The sequence below is a fragment of the Crinia signifera genome, chromosome 6 (genome assembly GCF_055691185.1).
Source record: "Crinia signifera chromosome 6, ASM5569118v1, whole genome shotgun sequence".
Taxonomy (NCBI): domain Eukaryota; kingdom Metazoa; phylum Chordata; class Amphibia; order Anura; family Myobatrachidae; genus Crinia; species Crinia signifera.
Window position 1 is genome coordinate 21,504,013 of NC_139222.1, and position 19,214 is coordinate 21,523,226.

A 19,214-nucleotide genomic window follows, 5' to 3' on the forward strand; every position below is an offset into this window, starting at 1 on the left:
CCCTCCAGGTCTATAACCTTGTATTTTAAGTCCGTTATTTGCCCAGACATAGCCTTAATTTGGACCTGTAGCGGAGCCATTATGTCCTCTGTGTCAGAGACACGCTTCTCCAGTTCCACTACCCGATCTCTGGTTTTCTGCGCGTCGTCTCTGATCAACATTATGTCAGATTGTACTTTGTTCATCTGTTCTGAGAGACGTTCTTCACATTTGCTAACTGCATCCAGGACATGCTGGAGAGTAATCTCGGGAGGAACTGGCACGGTCTGTGATTTAGAGGGGGTAGTTTGTGGCGTTGGGGGTTGGGAGGAATTTGCACGAGCATATTTTTCAAGCCTAGCGGCAGCAGAATTGGTCCCGGATTTGGGCATGATATCTGATTTATTGATTCTCAATTCGTCAAGTCCGATGACCCTTTAGGTTTATATGGTGATTTAAAGAGACAGTCACCAGACAGTACGCGTGCCCTGACCAAGTTTTAACGAGGATCCCCTTAGTGTGGGATTAGATTTTCAAAAAGGAGTAGCCCCGGCTCTCACTCGGGGAATTACTGTGCCCCGTATCAGGCCCTTACTCCGGCAGAACCAACAGACCAGTATATTATATAAACACTGTCCTTATGCCTTATTCAATCCGATACAGGGATTTTGCAGATAGAGAGTTTGTCTATAAACTCACCTCTCTCCAGTCAAACCTCTCTCACAGGATATGGTGGATGGTCAAGGGGGTATAGAGAGGCGGCTACTTGCACTTTGTAGGTCCCACTGACCTGTTGGAGTAGCGAGCGATTAGGCCCTCTCACTGCCTATAACCGCTCGTCAATGTCAGCACCAGCATTAGGGCCCACAGCCGATCAAGGACTCGGAGTACCGCAACAGCGGATCAATCCTGCCTGGACTTTTTAAAAGAGTCTTAAAGATATGCCACTCTCCTGTGGCACCGTAGTGCTTACTAAGTTGCAGCCTCTCCCCCAAAACCTAAAAGGATCAGTTTATACTGCTAGTCCATCAATGCATGAAAACACTCTTTCTCTCTTTATATGGAGAAGTCCCGTCTCCCACCCGGGACTCCTTACTCCAATATCAGCCTCTCTCACCGGCTGAGCTGGCAGGGGGTCAGTTAAAGAATATAAACAGAGTACCTTATAACTTGTGCACGCCTGCATAGAGTACTATCCGCCGATGTACTTGCGAGACACTTGCGTTTTGGGGGTAGCTTGTATAATTTAAGAGCCGGCTCTCTCACTGCCTCAGCTCTATAATCCGTCCCGGCATCCGGCCCTCTCACTGCCGGAGCTTGGCGTGGCGCTGGAGGATCGCTCCGTCCGGTCCGGATGAGGATGGTGCACCTCGAAACTGCACCCCCGGGAAAACCCGCCCGTCAGCACGGGATTCCGCCTGCTACACTGTCCGACCAGCGCGCCGTTCAGATGGCGGGTAGCGCCAGGAGAGAGCCCCGATCCACAAGGGTCACAACCTCCGCCCAGGTAAGCCGATTCGGGGGAAGGAAGGGTCGTCAAAGTGCGGACCTCAGGAAGACGCCGTAGGCTGGGGAGGCAGCGTGGTTATCGGCGAGTCATGCCGGAGCTCCTGCTCGCGTGACGCCACACACGTCACACACGTGCAGCCGTGGTTACGCCTCCTCTCTCCAAAATCATCTTTTTGCATATTCAAGTAAATCAAGAACACATTCTTTATCATGTGCTCCACGAAATCCCGTGAAGGCAATACTTTGATCTTCATCAGGTGCATTTTCAAACACCATGGCAGGCCACAACTTATGCCATCCATTCTTTAGTGTTAATGAATTTACATTCTCCCAAGCACTAGCAACAAACCAAAGAACATCTTTCATGTTAAAGTCTTTGATAAATGACTGAATAGGCTTTTCTGAATTCACCACATCTAGCATGTGTTTCATGAAAAGTGTGCGATACTTGGCCTTCATAGAGCGCAATATTCCTTGATCTTGTGGTTGGATAAGCGATGTACAGTTTGGTGGTAAGTATGCTGTAAAAACATTATTTTTGCGCAGCAGATCAGCACTAGGGTGAGCTGAACAGTTGTCCAGGAGAAGAAGAATTTTGGGTACTTATGTAGTATCTGGGCTGCCGATTTTTTGATTGTATGCCTTAAGTTAAGGCATACAATCAGATGCGATGCGATGCGATATCGCATCGCATCGCATCGCATCGCATGCGACCATCGGATGCGATGACCCGATTTTTCCATAGGAATCAATGTTAAAATGGACTGAGTCCATTTTAACATGGAATTCAATGGGAAAAAGGGGTCCTTTTCATACCCCTACTATCCAAGTGGGCATGGAGTTGGATATAAACCTGTGGCGAGCGTAGCGAGCCACCGAGCCCGAAGCGTGGCGAGCGAAGCGAGCCCCGCGAGGGGCCGGTATTCTGTGTCCCCTCGCGGGGCTCGCTACGCTCGCCACGCTTCGGGCTCGGTGGCTCGCTACGCTCGCCACAGGTTTATATTCAACTCCATGCCCACTTGGATAGTAGGGGTATGAAAAGGACCCCTTTTTCCCATTGAATTCCATGTTAAAATGGACTCAGTCCATTTTAACATTGATTCCTATGGAAAAATCGGGTCATCGCATCGCATCGCATCGCATCGATGGTCACATGCGATGCGATGCGATGTGCCCGATTCGACCCGATTTAGAAATCGGCAGCCCAGATACTACATAAGTACCGAATTTTGCAGTCCTCTGCTAGGCCTACAGATGTGCAGTGTGCTCTGGCTTCTGCCACAAAATACTTTGTAAACCACTCTAGCATTAACTCAGTAGTAATCCATCCATTTTTATTTGCGCGATAAATTACAGGATACACTTTAACACCTTTTAAAGCCCTAGGGCATTTACTTTTTCCGATTACTAGTGGCTTACATCGGTGAGTTCCAGCAGCATTGGAGCAGCCTAAGACAGTAACTCTGTCCTTAGATTGTTTAAACCCTGTGGGGGCTTCTTCATCCTCCATTGATAAGGTTTTCCTAGGAGTGCATCGCCAATAAAGTGCAGTTTCATCCGCATTATAAACTTGCTGGGGGGTAAGGTTTTTGTCAGACACAAGCTTTGCAAACTCAACCACATACTCTTCAGCTGCTTCATGGTCTGCAGACCGTTTTTCTCCACACACTTTACGCATCGAAATTCCGTGACGTGTCTTAAACCTATGCAGCCATCCTTCACTGTAATCACACTCATAGTCAAGGTTTAGTGCTTTATGGAACAACTTAGCTTGTTCCTGTACCATGATGCCCGACAAGTCTACACCATCACTCCGACGTTGTCGAAACCATTCCAGCAACACTCGATCATGCTCAGTGCTTTTACCAGTTTTCATAGTTTTGCGAATGCTCATTTGCTTCTTCGATTCACTTTCTGCAAAGAACTGCAATATTTTCTCCCTTTGCTTTTTGATGTCATACACTGTTGAGGAACCAAGACTGTATGTATCACACAGCTTCTTCACTGACACACCACGGTCAAGTTTTTGTAATATCTCAACTTTTGCCTGCACTGATATAGACTTGTGTTTACGCTTTATACCTGTACCACGACTGTTCTTGGAAGGCCTAGCAGCATTACTGTCACTTGAACTGTCTGGGGATGCCATAACAGCCCCACTGCTGCCTGCTGTGTCACCTGCAGTGTGCTTGGAAGCTGTACCCAGTGGCACTTGCTCATGCTGTGTGTTCTGCCCATGTGCGGTACTTGCTGGGACCTTGGCCGCCATATGACCCCCACTGCTGCCTGCTGTGTCACCTGCAGTGTGCTTGGAAGCTGTAACCAGTGGCACTTGAACATGCTTTCTCTTCTGCCCATGTGCGGTACTTGCTGGGACCTTGGCCGCCATATGACCCCCACTGCTGCCTGCTGTGTCACCTACAGTGTGCTTGGAAGCTGTACCCAGTGGCACTTGAACATGCTTTCTCTTCCGCCCATGTGCGGTACTTGCCGGGACCTTGGACGACATATCACCCCCACTGCTGCCTGCTGTGTCACCTGCAGTGTGCTTGGAAGCTGTAACCAGTGACACTTGAACATGCTTTCTCTTCCGCCCATGTGCGGTACTTGCCGGGACCTTGGACGACATATCACCCCCACTGCTGCCTGCTGTGTCACCTGCAGTGTGCTTGGAAGCTGTAACCAGTGACACTTGAACATGCTTTCTCTTCCGCCCATGTGCGGTACTTGCTGGGACCTTGGACGACATATCGCCCCCACTGCTGCCTGCTGTGTCACCTGCAGTGTGCTTGGAAGCTGTACCCAGTGGCACTTGAACATGCTTTCTCTTCCGCCCATGTGCGGTACTTGCCTGGGCCTTGGCCGCCATATCACCCCCACTGCTGCCCGCTGTGTCACCTGCAGAGTTATTGGAAGCTGTATCCAGTGGAACTTGCTCATGATGTGTGTTCCGCCAATGTGCGGTACTTGCCGGGACCTTGGGCGACATATCACCCCCACTGCTGCCCGCTGTGTCACTTGATTTCACCTCAGACGCCATGATGCTTTCTGTGTCACCTGCAGTGTCCGCAGAAGCTAACTTGCGCCTATTGCGTGTTACGCCCATGCGCAGAAAGTGTTCCGGATTAAAAGAGTTTAATGGACCTCTTTTAATCCGGACAATTTTGCTCTGTCCGGATTAAAAGAGTTTAACGGACCTCTTTTAATCCGGACAAAGCAAACTTGTCCGGATTAAAAGAGGTCAGTTAAACTCTTTTAATCCGGACAGAGCTAAATTGTCCGGATTAAAAGAGGTTCCGGATCAACGGTTGCCGGAAAATCGGTGGTGTACCTGTATTACACTTTAGCCTTTGCACTTATAAACAGCTTACGCAGGATTTCTGTAGTCTATATAACCAGGACCCGGTCAGTGTTATGGTAGCCTCTGCAGCCTATATATCCAGGACCCTGTCAGTGTTAGGGTAGCCTCTGTAGCCTATATAACCAGGACCCTGTCAGTGTTAGGGTAGCCTATATAGCCAGGACCCTGTCAGTGTTAGGGTAGCCTCTGTAGCCTATATAACCAGGACCCTGTCAGTGTTAGCGTAGCCTCTGTAGCCTATATAAGCAGGACCCTGTCAGTGTTAGGGTAGCCTCTGTAGCCTATATAACCAGGACCCTGTCAGTATTAGAGTAGCCTATATAACCAGGACCCTGTCAGTGTTAGCGTAGCCTCTGTAGCCTATATAACCAGGACCCTGTCAGTGTTAGCGTAGCCTATATAACCAGGACCCTGTCAGTGTTAGGGTAGTCACTGTAGCCTATATAACCAGGACCCTGTAAGTGTTAGGGTAGTCATTGTAGCCTATATAACCAGGAGCCTGTTAGGGTAGCTTCTGTAGCTTATATAACCAGGACCCTGTCAGTGTTAGGGTAGTCACTGTAGCCTATATAACCAGGACCCTGTCAGTGTTAGGGTAGTCACTGTAGCCTATATAACCAGGACCCTGTCAGTGTTAGGGTAGCTTCTGTAGCCTATATGACCAGGACCCTGTCAGTGTTAGGATAGCTTCTGTAGCTTATATAACCAGGACCCTGTCAGTGTTAGGGTAGCTTCTGTAGCTCATATAACCAGGACCCTGTCAGTGTTAGGGTAGCTTCTGTAGCTTATATAACCAGGACCCTGTCAGTGTTAGGGTAGCTTCTGTAGCCTATATAACCAGGACCCTGTCAGTGTTAGGGTTGCTTCTGTAGCTTATATAACCAGGACCCTGTCAGTGTTAGGGTAGCCTCTGTAGCCTATATAACCAGGACCCTGTCAGTGTTAGGCAGAGCCGGCCCTAGCCTAAATGACGCCCTAGGCAAGATTTTGGCTGGTGCCCCCTAGCACCGTCACTAGTTCCGCCTCTGACCCTGCTCCTCTTTCCCAGCACCATCAACCCTCATCATAGCAGTCATCATTTTGGTGCTCCTACCCGCAATATTTGAAATAGAAACAGTGTACACATTCGGTGCACAGCCCAAACAGGGGTGTGTTCTTGCTGGGAAGGGGCATGGCCACCCAATTGTACCCCCAATTCAAATGATGCCACACAGTAGTGCAACTTTATTCATATTATATCATGCGATGGTGTCCCTTATTCACGTTACATCACACAGTAGTACCACTTTACCTTATGTACATTACTCTTCACATTATACCCTTAGAAAAAAATCCTGAGAAAATATTGTATTTTAAGCACCTCCATGGCCACACTGCAACCCAGCACAAAGCAGTGTGTGCTGGGCAGAGGAGAAGAGCTGCAGCTGCTGCTGTCACTTAAGGGGGGGGAGGCCCAGGGCCCCCACTGGGCCCTTCCATCAGACTTTGGCCTGGGTAATTTGTACCCCCTACCCCCTTTCTCTCGGCAGCCCTGATATTACCACACAGTAATGCCCCTTACACATGACACACATTATTAATGTCCTTATAACCATAATGCCCCTTACAGATTATGTCAACCTTTATTAATGCCCTTCATACACATAATGACACACATAATGCCCCTTACACATATGTTGCACTTTATTAATGCCCTTATACACATGACACACATATGTCGCACATTATTAATGCATTTATACATGACACACATAATGCCCCTTACACATATGCCGAACTCTATTGCACAACCAACCCACCCACAGACACCACTCGCACAGCCGCTAACACTGTGACCTCTGCCTCTGCTTGGATACAGATGTTTCCTCATACATCTTGACTCAATAAGCCATGCAGCTCCTGGCCAGTTCTGCTAATGTTGGGTGCCTTTTTTACTGAAAATTTGTCTTATTTGCATTGTTATGACCAGCACACACAAGGAGCTTCCGATGATTAAAATGATATGCAGCATGCCTATATTCTGTGTGCGACTGTGGCTGTACCGGCATACGGAATGCTATGTTACAGTGATTTCCATGAATACACTATTTCATATGCAGATACAGCCTCACTCACACACAGAATATAGGCATGCTGCATATCATTTTAATCAGCAGAAGCTGCTGATGCCCCTGGGCATTCCAAATGCCCTAGGCAATTGCCTAGTTTGCCTATGCCTCTGGCCGGCTCTGGTGTTAGGGTAGTCACTGTAGCCTATATAACCAGGACCCTGTTAGGGTAGCTTCTGTAGCTTATATAACCAGGACCCTGTCAGTGTTAGGGTAGCCTCATTCTTTGATGAACACTGACTGCAGAAGTGCCAGGAAGAAACCAACTCAACCTCTTGATGCAGGGGGCGGGGCTCCTGAGTTTGCTGATGTGTATGCTGGGTACTTGTGTAATATGTAGGCGCCCGATTTTTTTCATCGCATGCCAGTACTTAAGGCATGCGATGGGACCCGATTTTTGGACGTTCCGACCCGATTTTTACATTGTACTCAATGTTAAATGGCCCCCCCTGACCCGATTTTTAATTGTATACCCACCAGGATGAGTAATTATTAGGTAAAATGCCCCCCCCCCCATTGTTAACTCCAACCCGAAGCGTGGCGAGCGCAGCACCCTCCGACCTTTTCATACCCCCACTATCCACGTCGGCGTGGAGTTGATTTTATACAGTGTGGCAAGCGCAGCGAGCCCCACGAGGGGACGTGGAATACGAGCCCGAAGTGTGGCGAGGGGACGCTGATTACTTAACATGTATTTCACGTCCGCTCGCCACGCTTTGGGCTCGTATCCCGCGGGGCTCGCCACACTATATAAAATCAACTCCACGCCGATGTGGATAGTGGGGGTATGAAAAGGTTGGAGGGCGCGTACCGCTGCGCTCGCCACGCTTCGGGTTGGTGTTGATTGTGGGGTGGCGTTAACAATGGGGGGCATTTGACATAGGAATTAGTCATCTGGGTGCCTGTACAATAAAAAAATCGCCCCCCCCCCCCAATATTTCCACTCAAAATATAGTTTGTTATACAAGTGCACCCGGCGTATAAGACGACCCTCCCACGTGGTGGCATGTTTTTCAGGGGAAAAAAGTGGTTTTATACGCCAGCAAATACAGTAAGTGTACTTTAAAACTAAAGTAATTTATTGAAGTACTTTTCTGGGATCCAGCCATCTTGGTCACCTCGAACTTTAACCCACCGGTAACAGAATATGGACTACATCATCGGAAAATACAAATGAGGAGAATATGACATCTCTGTAAATGTATGGTCCATTCGTATTATTGGGTCTTATACGGACAATCTCATTTCTTTCCATTTGTATCGGGATCTGCCGTATATGCCCATCTTAGTACATCCCCCCTATGTGTCTCATGTTATATAATGGGGGCAGTTGTACAGATCCTGCCACATAGCATCAGACACCTGCATCTGCCCTGTGGGAACACATTATCTCCCAGCTCTGACCCCAGTGAGAGAGTAACAGATCCCACATTATGGGGCTCATGTGGAGGTGGCCGGGAGTTGTGTCTAAGTACCGGATGCCAAATGGGATCCATAACAGCTGCATGGTGCTGGGCCTGTGGGCTGTGAGTACCACGGAACGTGGCCGGCTCGGCAATCCCAGCACATGCACCTCCTACATAGGTGCCGGGGGTATGACAAGAGGCGCAGAGTCATAGTGATGGCCCAAATATCAGTATACATCACACACATTACAGTACAGGGTCACACAGTGTATTTATTACATATATATTACAGAGAGGCTGTTATACATAAAGCACAGGTACAACAATGCGGTTATATAATGACTCAGTAATACATACACCAGCTGCTTTCCCATATACAGTCAGACTAGGAGACATGGAGTCTTATTGCACACTGATCACTCATGTCACTGTAACCATGGGAACACATCACAGCAGCAATAGAACTGGAACATCAGCATAACTGACAGATGCATTCAGCCAATCAGATTGCCTGTATTACATGTGTGTAACTTGCACCAAGGGTGGAGAGGGAACCAAGAGGTTACGCTTTACACTAATTGGGAGTCCATGTCAACACTGACACCAAAAGATGTGAAAAACACTTATCGACCTTTTCAGGTCGACATTTTGACCCTGTTAGACATTCAATTTCGGCATAGGAAAGTTTACCTAGACACTGTATCTAAGAATCCACATACAACGGATGATAGAGGAATTTAGTATTGATGCTTCCGTTTCATGTAGATCAGTTAATTAAAATTAAGGGTGAGATTTAATAGGATGAGAGATTCAGAAAGTGAGAGATTTGGTGAGAAATCTCCAAATTTTTTAAAGCGGCAATCATTAACACTGCTAAACCAGTTTGATTTTGCAGTGTAAATGATTGCCGCTTTATAAAAACTGGAGATTTCTCACCAAATCTCTCACTTTCTGAATCTCTCATCCTATTAAATCTCACCCTATACTATTTGTGTGTGAGTTCTCTGGTGTTTATGAACAGCTGATTTATGTGTAAAACATTTCCCACATTCCAAACATGAAAATGGTTTCACACCTGTGTGACTTCTCTCATGTGTAACAAGATGTGATTTCCTTCTAAAACATTTCCCACATTAAGAGCATGAAAATGGTTTTGCACCAGTCACCTGTTCTTCTTGCCTCTGTCTATGCCCCTAACACGCAACAGAGTTCCCTCTACTCTGTCTTTTTCACTAAGCTAGTGCAATTTTCTCCATGTCTAACTATTATAGGAGGAGATTTCAATGCCACCATACAACCTTCTCTTGATAGATCTCAGTCTAACTCAACACTACCCAACCATGCCAGACTTTCTAAACGCCTCCTCATTCATCTAACAAGACATAACCTATAGGACTCCTGGAGAGTGCTATACCCTTCATCGCCAGGCTTCACTCATTTTCCCCCCCCACACAATCTACACACCCGAATTGATTATATCTTTGCAGATACTATTTCAGCTCAAAACCCAGTGGACGCGCAAACGATCCCAGTCACCTGGTCAGACCACCTAACACTGGAACTTAACATCCGATCCTCCCTACAGCCCCCCACAAAACAATGGCGTATCAATGATTCCTTACTTCTCAAACCGGATATCTTATCAGACCTAACCTCATCCATCTCGGAATTTTACTCCCTAAATAACACCTCTGACATCCCTCCCTCCATTCTTTGGGAAGCTCACAAGGCCACAATTAGAGGCAAATTAATCAGTTTAACGAGTGCACAAAACAAAGCCACACGCAAAAAAACCCAAGAACTAGAGACTACCCTCACCTCTCTCACCCAAGAGCATCAACTACACCCGACTCAGCAGACATACTTGAAAATCATAGCGCTTAAAGGCCAACTAAACCAACTCCTCTCTTCTAGAGCCGCCCAAGCTTTACTGTGGGCGAAGCAAAAATTCTATGAGAAATCTAATAAAGCAGACTCCTTATTAGCCTGTCAGCTTAGGGCCAAACGGACTAAAAACAGAATTATGTCCTTAAAATGCATGGACGGATCCATCACTTATAACTCTGTCACAATGGCGGCCCAATTCCGCTCATTTTATGAAAATCTATACAACCTGAATTCTTCCGACCCCTCTACATCCTCCAACCCGGAGGATTTGGATGAGTACTTGATCTCATGCCGACTCCCCAAACTAACCACATCTCAGGTGGAGACATTAAACGCACCCATCACCACCGATGAGATCCTCGAAGCAATCAAAACCCTACGACGCTCAGCTGCTCCTGGCCCCGACGGATTCACCAACCTGTATTATAAAAAACTGGCCCAACCCCTCGTTCCAATGCTCACCCTTCTATTTAACTCCCTCCTACAGGGCCACCCGATCGACGCAGCCACCACCAGGGCTAACATAATAGTTATCCCCAAACCCGATAGAGACCCGACGGATATGGGCAACTATCGCCCTATATTCCTACTTAATTCTGATTTAAAACTCCACGCCAAAGTTCTAGCTAATCGCCTAGCCCCATTACTACCTACATTGGTCCATCCAGACCAAGTAGGTTTCATTCCCAACCGCCAAGCCTCAGATAACACCAGACGCCTAATTGATCTTATCCACGTCGCCAACGAAAGATCGATAGCAGCCCTGGTGGTGGCTCTCGATGCAGAAAAGGCCTTCGACAGGGTGGCATGGCCTTTCATTCGCGGCACCTTGTCTCACATGGGCTTTAGAGGACCATTCTTAGATGGCATATTAGCACTATACAACAATCCCTCGGCCGCTGTGATGGTGAATGGACTTAAATCAGCCCAGTTTAATATCAAAAATGGCACACGTCAGGGGTGTCCACTCTCACCTCTCTTATTCGCTTTAATTATGGAACCCCTCGTCACGTTGATCCGTAATAACCCGAACATCCACGGCATCAATATAGGGCGCGCACAACATAACATCGCTCTCTATGCTGACGATGTCATATTAACTCTGACCAACCCACTGACCTCGTTGCCCTCCATTTTTCAGGAAACCAAAACATATAGCACATTCTCCAATTATAAATTAAACACTTCTAAATCAGAAGCCTTAGACATTAACATCGCTCCTGCCGACCTCTCCATCCTTCAAGCAAAAATCCCTCTCTGTTGGCAGCCTGATAAAATCAAATATCTTGGGATTTATCTTTCCAGATCATACAATAACCTCTACTCAGTTAACTTTCCCAGATTATTTGCTTCTATTAGGTCAGACCTCTCTGCCTGGAACTCACAATTCATCTCTTGGACGGGTCGGATGGCAACGATTAAAATGATGATTTTACCCCGGCTGCTATATCTATGGCAAACTCTCCCCATACACATCCCTGTCAGGGTACTTAAGCACCTCCAAAGAGATATAAGTACTTTCGTATGGGCTGGGAAAAAACCCAGTTAAACTACGCCTCTTACAAAAACCCCATAATACGGGTGGTCTCGGCCTACCAGACATTCTTAAATATTACAGAGCTGTGCACATAGCCCCTTCAATCTTATGGCACGCTCCTCCCTCTCAAAGAGTTTGGACACACATCGAAGCCTCCTTCATCGCACATTACTCGCTATCCTCCATCCTATGGATCCCCCTCACCTCCCGCCCCGCCCTTTTGCCCTCTACACGCCACACAATTAGGGTTTGGGATCTATCCACTAAACTCTATAAACTACGCTCTCATCACCCATCATTAACCCCACTATGGAACAACCCAGCTTTCCCACCAGGGACAACTAAAAACGCATTCAAACTCTGGATGAAACACAACATCCTTTTCCCCGCAGACATCGCCCCTACATCTCACCTCCCAGACTTTGAATCCCTCCGCTCCAAATTCTCGTTTCCACACTCCATTTTTTAGCAATATCTACAGCTTCGCCATTTCTGTAATTCTCTTCCTCAGGCTCAGCCCTCCTTGAAAAAAACTACCCTCGAATCCCTCTGCAGGCAATCCCAAAACACAAAAAAACTAATTTCAACCATCTATCAGATACTGGTTTCTTATAACCAACCTCAGAAGGAAAAACAGGAATTTGATTGGGAGGCTGACATGGGTGAAGAGCTCAGCCTAAACACGTGGGCTAACATCAGAATGGCTATTGCAAAAAGCTCTAATCTCAACGCGAATTAAAGAAAATGCATAGAAGATCTATTTTAGATGGTATATGGTACCAACCAAACTGCCTGCTATCTACCCTTCCTCCTCGCCCCAGTGTTGGAGATTATGCGGCCAAGAAGGCTCCTTCCTTCACATCTGGTGGGACTGCCCAATCATTCAATCCCTCTGGCGGGAAGCCCATGACTTAATTAGGCTGGTGCTGAACATACAAATGCCCACCTCTCCCTCTTTCTCCCTTTTACTAAGACCAATCCCACGCTCCCAACCTGCGTCACAAAAATTGATCAATCATATTCTTAATACAACCAAATGCCTGATCGCTAAAAACTGAAAAAACCCTACAGCTCCCTCCAAACCTACCCTAATTAGTGCCATATGGTCCACCTACAAGGTGGAAAAGATTACCGCATTTCTACATGATTCCACTCCTTCTCTTATTAAAACCTGGTCCCCATGGACAACCTACTTTCAAACTGAACCCCCGTTGACATATCTTTAATGTACTGGATTTTCTTTCCTTGATGCTTACGTGGAGATTGCCAGCATCCCCCCCCCCCCTCCTCCCCTTACCCCTCCTCCCCTCAGAGTTTTTTTTTTTTCCCTTGTTTTTCATGCTGCACTTACTCCCCCTGTCATTCACCCATCTTCATTCCCCCTGTCGCCTCCTCAGGTTTCCTCCCCCAGCTCCCTTGTTCCTCACAGCGTATCCCCCCTCCTTCCTACCCCTGAACAACCTTTAGGTCTTCATACACAAAGAAGTTTATATAGCTTCTTATAGAAGTGTATCTTCTCAGACCTTTCTCAAATAACAATCCGCACTCATTGATATTTAACAATGTATCTGCTTTATTGATTGTAATGTTTATTGAATACTTGACTTGAAAAATTCAATAAAAAAATTTTCTCAAAAAAAAAAAAAAAGAAAATGGTTTTGCACCTGTGTGACTTCTCTCATGTTTAACAGGAGTTGATTTCTCTCTAAAACATTTCCCACATTCAGAGCATGAATATGGTTTCACACCTGTGTGACTTCACATGTATTACAAGATGTGATTTCCTTCTAAAACATTTCCCACATTCAGAGCATGAAAATGGTTTCTCGCCTGTGTGAATTCTCTCATGGTTAAGAAGATTTGATTTCTTTCTAAAACATTTCCCACATTCAGAGCATGAATATGGTTTCACACCTGTGTGACTTCTCTCATGTGTAACAAGAGATGATTTATGTGCAAAACATTTCCCGCATTCAGAACATGAAAATGGTTTCTCACCTGTGTGACTTCTCTCATGTTTAACTTGATTTGATTTTTCGCTAAAACATTTCCCACATTCAGGACATGGAAATGGTTTTTCACCTGTGTGAATTCTCTCATGTTTAACTTGATTTGATTTCTCTCTAAAACATTTCCCACATTCAGAGCATGAATATGGTTTCACACTTGTGTGACTTCTCTCATGTGTAACAAGAGACAATTTATTTGTAACACATTTCCCACATTCAGAGCATGAATATGGTTTCACACCTGTGTGATGTCTCTCATGTGTAACAAGAGTTGATTTTCTTTTAAAACATTTCCCACATTCAGAGCATGAAAATGGTTTCTCGCCTGTGTGAATTCTCTCATGGTTAAGAAGATTTGATTTCTTTCTAAAACATTTCCCACATTCAGAGCATGAATATGGTTTCACACTTGTGTGACTTCTCTCATGTGTAACAAGAGATGATTTATGTGCAAAACATTTCCCACATTCAGAGCATGAAAATGGTTTCTCACCTGTGTGACTTCTCTTATGTGTAATAAAAGCTGATTTATCTGTAAAATATTTCTCCCATTCAGAGCATGAAAGTAATTTCTCGCCTGTGTGAAGTCTCACATGTTTAACTAGACGGTCTTTATTGCTAAAACATTTCCCACACTCAGAGCATGGAAATGGTTTCTCCCCTGTTTGATGACTCTGATGTAAAACAGAATCTGACGGATGTATAGAACTCTTACCAAACTCAGAACTGGATGATACTGTATCATCTTTATGGTCTGTACTGTGTGTAGTAAGGTCTGAATGATCTGGAGAAGGTTCCTCATGACTAGAGGGACCAGATGAAATATCTGCAATGGGAAATGTTGGGTGTGTATTGGGGATAATGGGTTTTTCTTCTGGAGACTCTTGTCTGATGTTCTTATCTTCTAGTATATAACATGGAGACACAATGAGATCTCCCTCCGAGGTATTCCTGCTTGTGCGCCCATCTACAGGAAACAGATGAATGACAACAGACAGAATTGTTTACATTGAGAAGCAAATGTTCATGGAGGTTTTATCACTTAAACTGAACATGTCTAATGCTGCGCACACACTGGCAGATATATCGCTGGTCTGTCAGCCAGCGATAGGTCTGTGAATGACCAGACATATCGCGTCAGCTCTGCAACACAGCCAATGGTCAACATACCTAAAGCTAGATAGTGTATGGCGCTGTGTGTGATATCTCCTGACCTCCCATACACCCGGCTGCAATAGGCAGCGGTGATGTGCAGCGGAATCAGTCACTATGGATTGGGCAGGGTGTATGGAGAACACACTGCCCAATCCATCCACAGATATATATGTCTAATAGAGCATACACATGGTGAGATAGGCTTTATAGAAGCAAAATCGAATAGAAAATGGACATCAAATGGTTTTTGCACATTAGATGCAGATTGGATCCCAATGCAAATCAAATAGATAAATAGTGATAGCAGCCAAGACTATATAGCGGAAATCTAATGTATCACTGCAGCATTCCAGTCCATGTCCATCTCCTGCCTGAAGCCAGTGTTGATCGAATGATAAATCGGATAGAAAATAGTGGAGCATATCATCACCCTTGCCATCTCGGGGATGGGGCCAGGGTGATCAGCTGTGTGTGTCCTGTGTCACACATGCTGATCACAGTGTAAAAAACAATCATACTCACCTCCCCAGGGAATTGCTTCCAGTCTACAGGGCCTCCTGCTGTGCTGTGACCCCTAGTGCAGTAAAGTGATGCTGCAAAGCGACAGGTCACTTTACAGCACCGGGGGTTACAGGAAAAGGAAGTCCTTAAGACACCAGGAGCTGATATATACCAGCGGTGGGGAGGAGACTGGTCAGATGTCTGTGCTGGTAACACACAGTGACATGATGTGAGGGGAGAGCAGGAGTATAATAGGGTCTGATGGCTCCTGATGTATGAGATACACCAGAGCAGGGCCGTAACTAGGGGGGGCACGCGCACCGGGCGCTGGAGGGGGGGAGCGCTCTCAGGTCCAGGGACAGCCAATCAGCGTCCGGCAAGTCTTTTCGAAGTCATCACCAGCGCTTCCCGACGCCGCACTAGTAGGAGAGACGGACGGAGTCAAGCTGCCGCTACAGCGGCTACCCGGAACCCCGCTGCCTGTCACCGGACCCCCGCTGGCTGCACACAGGAGGTAATTTAGGTTGTCAGCGGGGCGGTGAACGGGGGTGGGGTCTCCGGCGCCAGGGCGGTCATTTGGTCGCCCCCGTCCTGGGAGAGAAACACACAACACAACACAACACATACATAACACCACATACACAAAAACAGTAAAAAATAAATGCATTATAGGTGCTAAATCTCAGGAGTGGATGTAGAATTCATCAACACACAAGCATACTTGCCTACCTGACCCTCTCCATGCGGGAGAAAGTGCTCTGTACCTGGACTTCCCTGTAATGTATGATTGCCATCACCTATGGTGACACCTTTTCTTATCAATTACCCAGCTCCCCACAGGTGATGGCAGTCATACATTACAGGGAAGTCCAGGAACAGAGCATTTTCTCCCCTCATGGAGAGGGTCAGGTAGGCAAGTATGCACACAAGTCAGGAGCGGTGTGTTTGAAACACCACCACCACACCTGATCTAATTGCGGTCATTGAGTATCAATGCAAACACTAACATTACGGCAAATGTATTAACAATTTACAATCTTGGGCCTTTGGCGCAGCATAAGACGAAATTTTACAGCAATTTTGGAATAAAAAACAATAAAACTCCCAGGTTTTCCCGGGCAGGTCAGATAGTATGTAATAAGTGATTATTCCTCACCTGCGCTGGTATCTGTAGGGATTTCCTCCCCCTTACACTGCTGATCATCCCTCATATATGTGTCTTCTGTCTCTGTATATGTGTCTTCTGTCTCTGTATCTTCTTCCTTATCTGTCACACAAGACTCTTCTCCTTCTGCCTTAATATCAGTCACATCCGTCTCTTCTTCTGCCTTTATTTCTTCGGCCTTAATATCAGACAGATCTTCACAATGAACCTAAAAAAATATCACATTAGTATTGTCTGATGTTATGGAGATAGAATATCAGTGTATAAGACACACACACACACACACACACACACACACACACACACACACACCTGCTGCAATTCATATAGTGACAGTCACTTTGGTATACTGGGGAGACCCTAATTCCCACCTACCTGATCCTCCTGTGGGGTCCTGTGAGTCTCCTCTGTACACTGCTGGGAATACAGAGGACGGGGACATCTCTCTGGGGTATCTCTGTTACTGGGTCCATCTGTAGGAGACATACAGTGACTGAGGACATGGTATATATGTGATTATCCTGGGAATACAGAGGGCGGGGACATCTCTCTGGGGTATCTCTGTTACTGGGCCCATCTGTAGGAGACACACAGTGACTGAGGACATGGTATATATGTGATTATCCTGGGAATACAGAGGACGGGGACATCTCTTTGGGGTATCTCTGTTACTGGGCCCATCTGTAGGAGACACACAGTGACTGAGGACATGGTATATATGTGATTATCCTGGGAATACAGAGGACGGGGACATCTCTCTGGGGGTATCTCTGTTACTGGGCCCATCTGTAGGAGACACGCAGTGACTGAGGACATGGTATATATGTGATTATCCTGGGAATACAGAGGACGGGGACATCTCTCTGGGGTATCTCTGTTACTGGGCGCATCTGTAGGAGACACACAGCGACTGAGGACATGGTGTATATGTGATTATCCTGAGAATACAGAGGACGGGGACATCTCTCTGGGGTATCTCTGTTACTGGGCCCATCTGTAGGAGACACGCAGTGACTGAGGACATTGTATATATGTGATTATCCTGGGAATACAGAGGACGGGGACATCTCTCTGGGGTATCTCTGTTACTGGGCCCATCTGTAGGAGACACACAGTGACTGAGGACATGGTATATATATGTGATTATCCTGGGAATACAGAGGACGGGGACATCTCTCTGGGGTATCTCTGTTACTGGGCCCATCTGTAGGAGACACACAGTGACTGAGGACATGGTATATATGTGATTATCCTGGGAATACAGAGGACGGGGACATCTCTCTGGGGTATCTCTGTTACTGGGCCCATCTGTAGGAGACACACAGTGACTGAGGACATTGTATATATGTGATTATCCTGGGAATACAGAGGACGGGGACATCTCTCTGGGGTATCTCTGTTACTTGGTCCATCTATAAGGGACGCACAGCGACTGAGGACATTGTACATGTGCAATTAGCAGATGATACGATTATATAGGGGGCCCCCATACCTGCTCTACCATGTGCAATAAAATGTAATCTCTGCTTACCCAGTGATGTGAGGGGCCGGTGAATCTCCATCATCACGTCCTTGTACAGACCCTTGTGTTCCTCTATATACTCCCACTCCTCCATAGAGAGATAGACAGCGACATCCTGACACCTTATAGGAACCTGACACACACAATGATACAGTCATCACTCAGACCACATCCTCCGCTGTTACTGTATAATTTCCTATTGCCGGCAGACTCCGGTCACATCCTCCGCTGTTACTGTAAAACGTCCCATTCCCATTGGTCACATCCCCCGGTGTTACTGTATAACGTCCCATTCCCAGCAGTCATCTCTCCGGTCACATCCCCCGGTGTTACTGTATACCGTCCCATTCACAGCAGTCATCTCTCCGGTCACAGCCCCCGGTGTTACTGTATAATGCACCATTCACAGCAGTCACCTCTCCGGTCACATCCCCCGGTGTTACTGTATAACGTCCCATTCCCATTGGTCACCTCTCCGGTCACATCCCCCAGTGTTACTGTATAACATCCCATTCCCAGCAGTCACCTCTCCGGTCACATCCCCCAGTGTTACTGTATAACGTCCCATTCCCAGCAGTCACCTCTCCGGTCACAGCCCCCGGTGTTACTGTATAATGTCCCATTCCCAGCAGTCACATCCCCCGGTGTTACTGTATAATGTCCCGTTCCCGGCAGTCACCTCTCTGGTCACATCCCCTGGTGTTACTGTATGATGTCCCATTCCCAGCAGTCACCTCTCCGGTCACATCCCCTGGTGTTACTGTATAATGTCCCATTCCCAGCAGTCACCTCTCTGGTCATATGCCCCGGTGTTATACTGTATAACGTCCCATTCCCAGCAGTCACCTCTCCGGTCACATCCCCCGGTGTTACTGTATAACGTCCCATTCCCATTGGTCACCTCTCCGGTCACATCCCCCAGTGTTACTGTATAACATCCCATTCCCAGCAGTCACCTCTCCGGTCACATCCCCCAGTGTTACTGTATAACGTCGCATTCCCATTGGTCACCTCTCCGGTCACATCCCCCGGTGTTACTGTATACCGTCCCATTCACAGCAGTCATCTCTCCGGT

The 19,214-nt window shown here is 46.8% G+C and overlaps 1 protein-coding gene across 1 annotated transcript in view; it reads right to left on the reverse strand.

Annotated features, from left to right (window-relative positions):
• LOC146007462 (uncharacterized) overlaps window positions 1-19,214 on the reverse strand; it is a 185,763-nt gene that overhangs the window by 73,936 nt on the left and 92,613 nt on the right. Inside the window, exons 5-7 of the mRNA XM_083145834.1 lie at window positions 16,993-17,090; window positions 16,609-16,825; window positions 13,545-14,763 (exon numbers count right to left, since the gene is read on the reverse strand). Of these exons, the coding sequence (XP_083001960.1) occupies window positions 13,545-14,763; window positions 16,609-16,825; window positions 16,993-17,090 (1,534 nt within the window). The remainder of the gene's footprint in view (window positions 1-13,544; window positions 14,764-16,608; window positions 16,826-16,992; window positions 17,091-19,214) is intronic.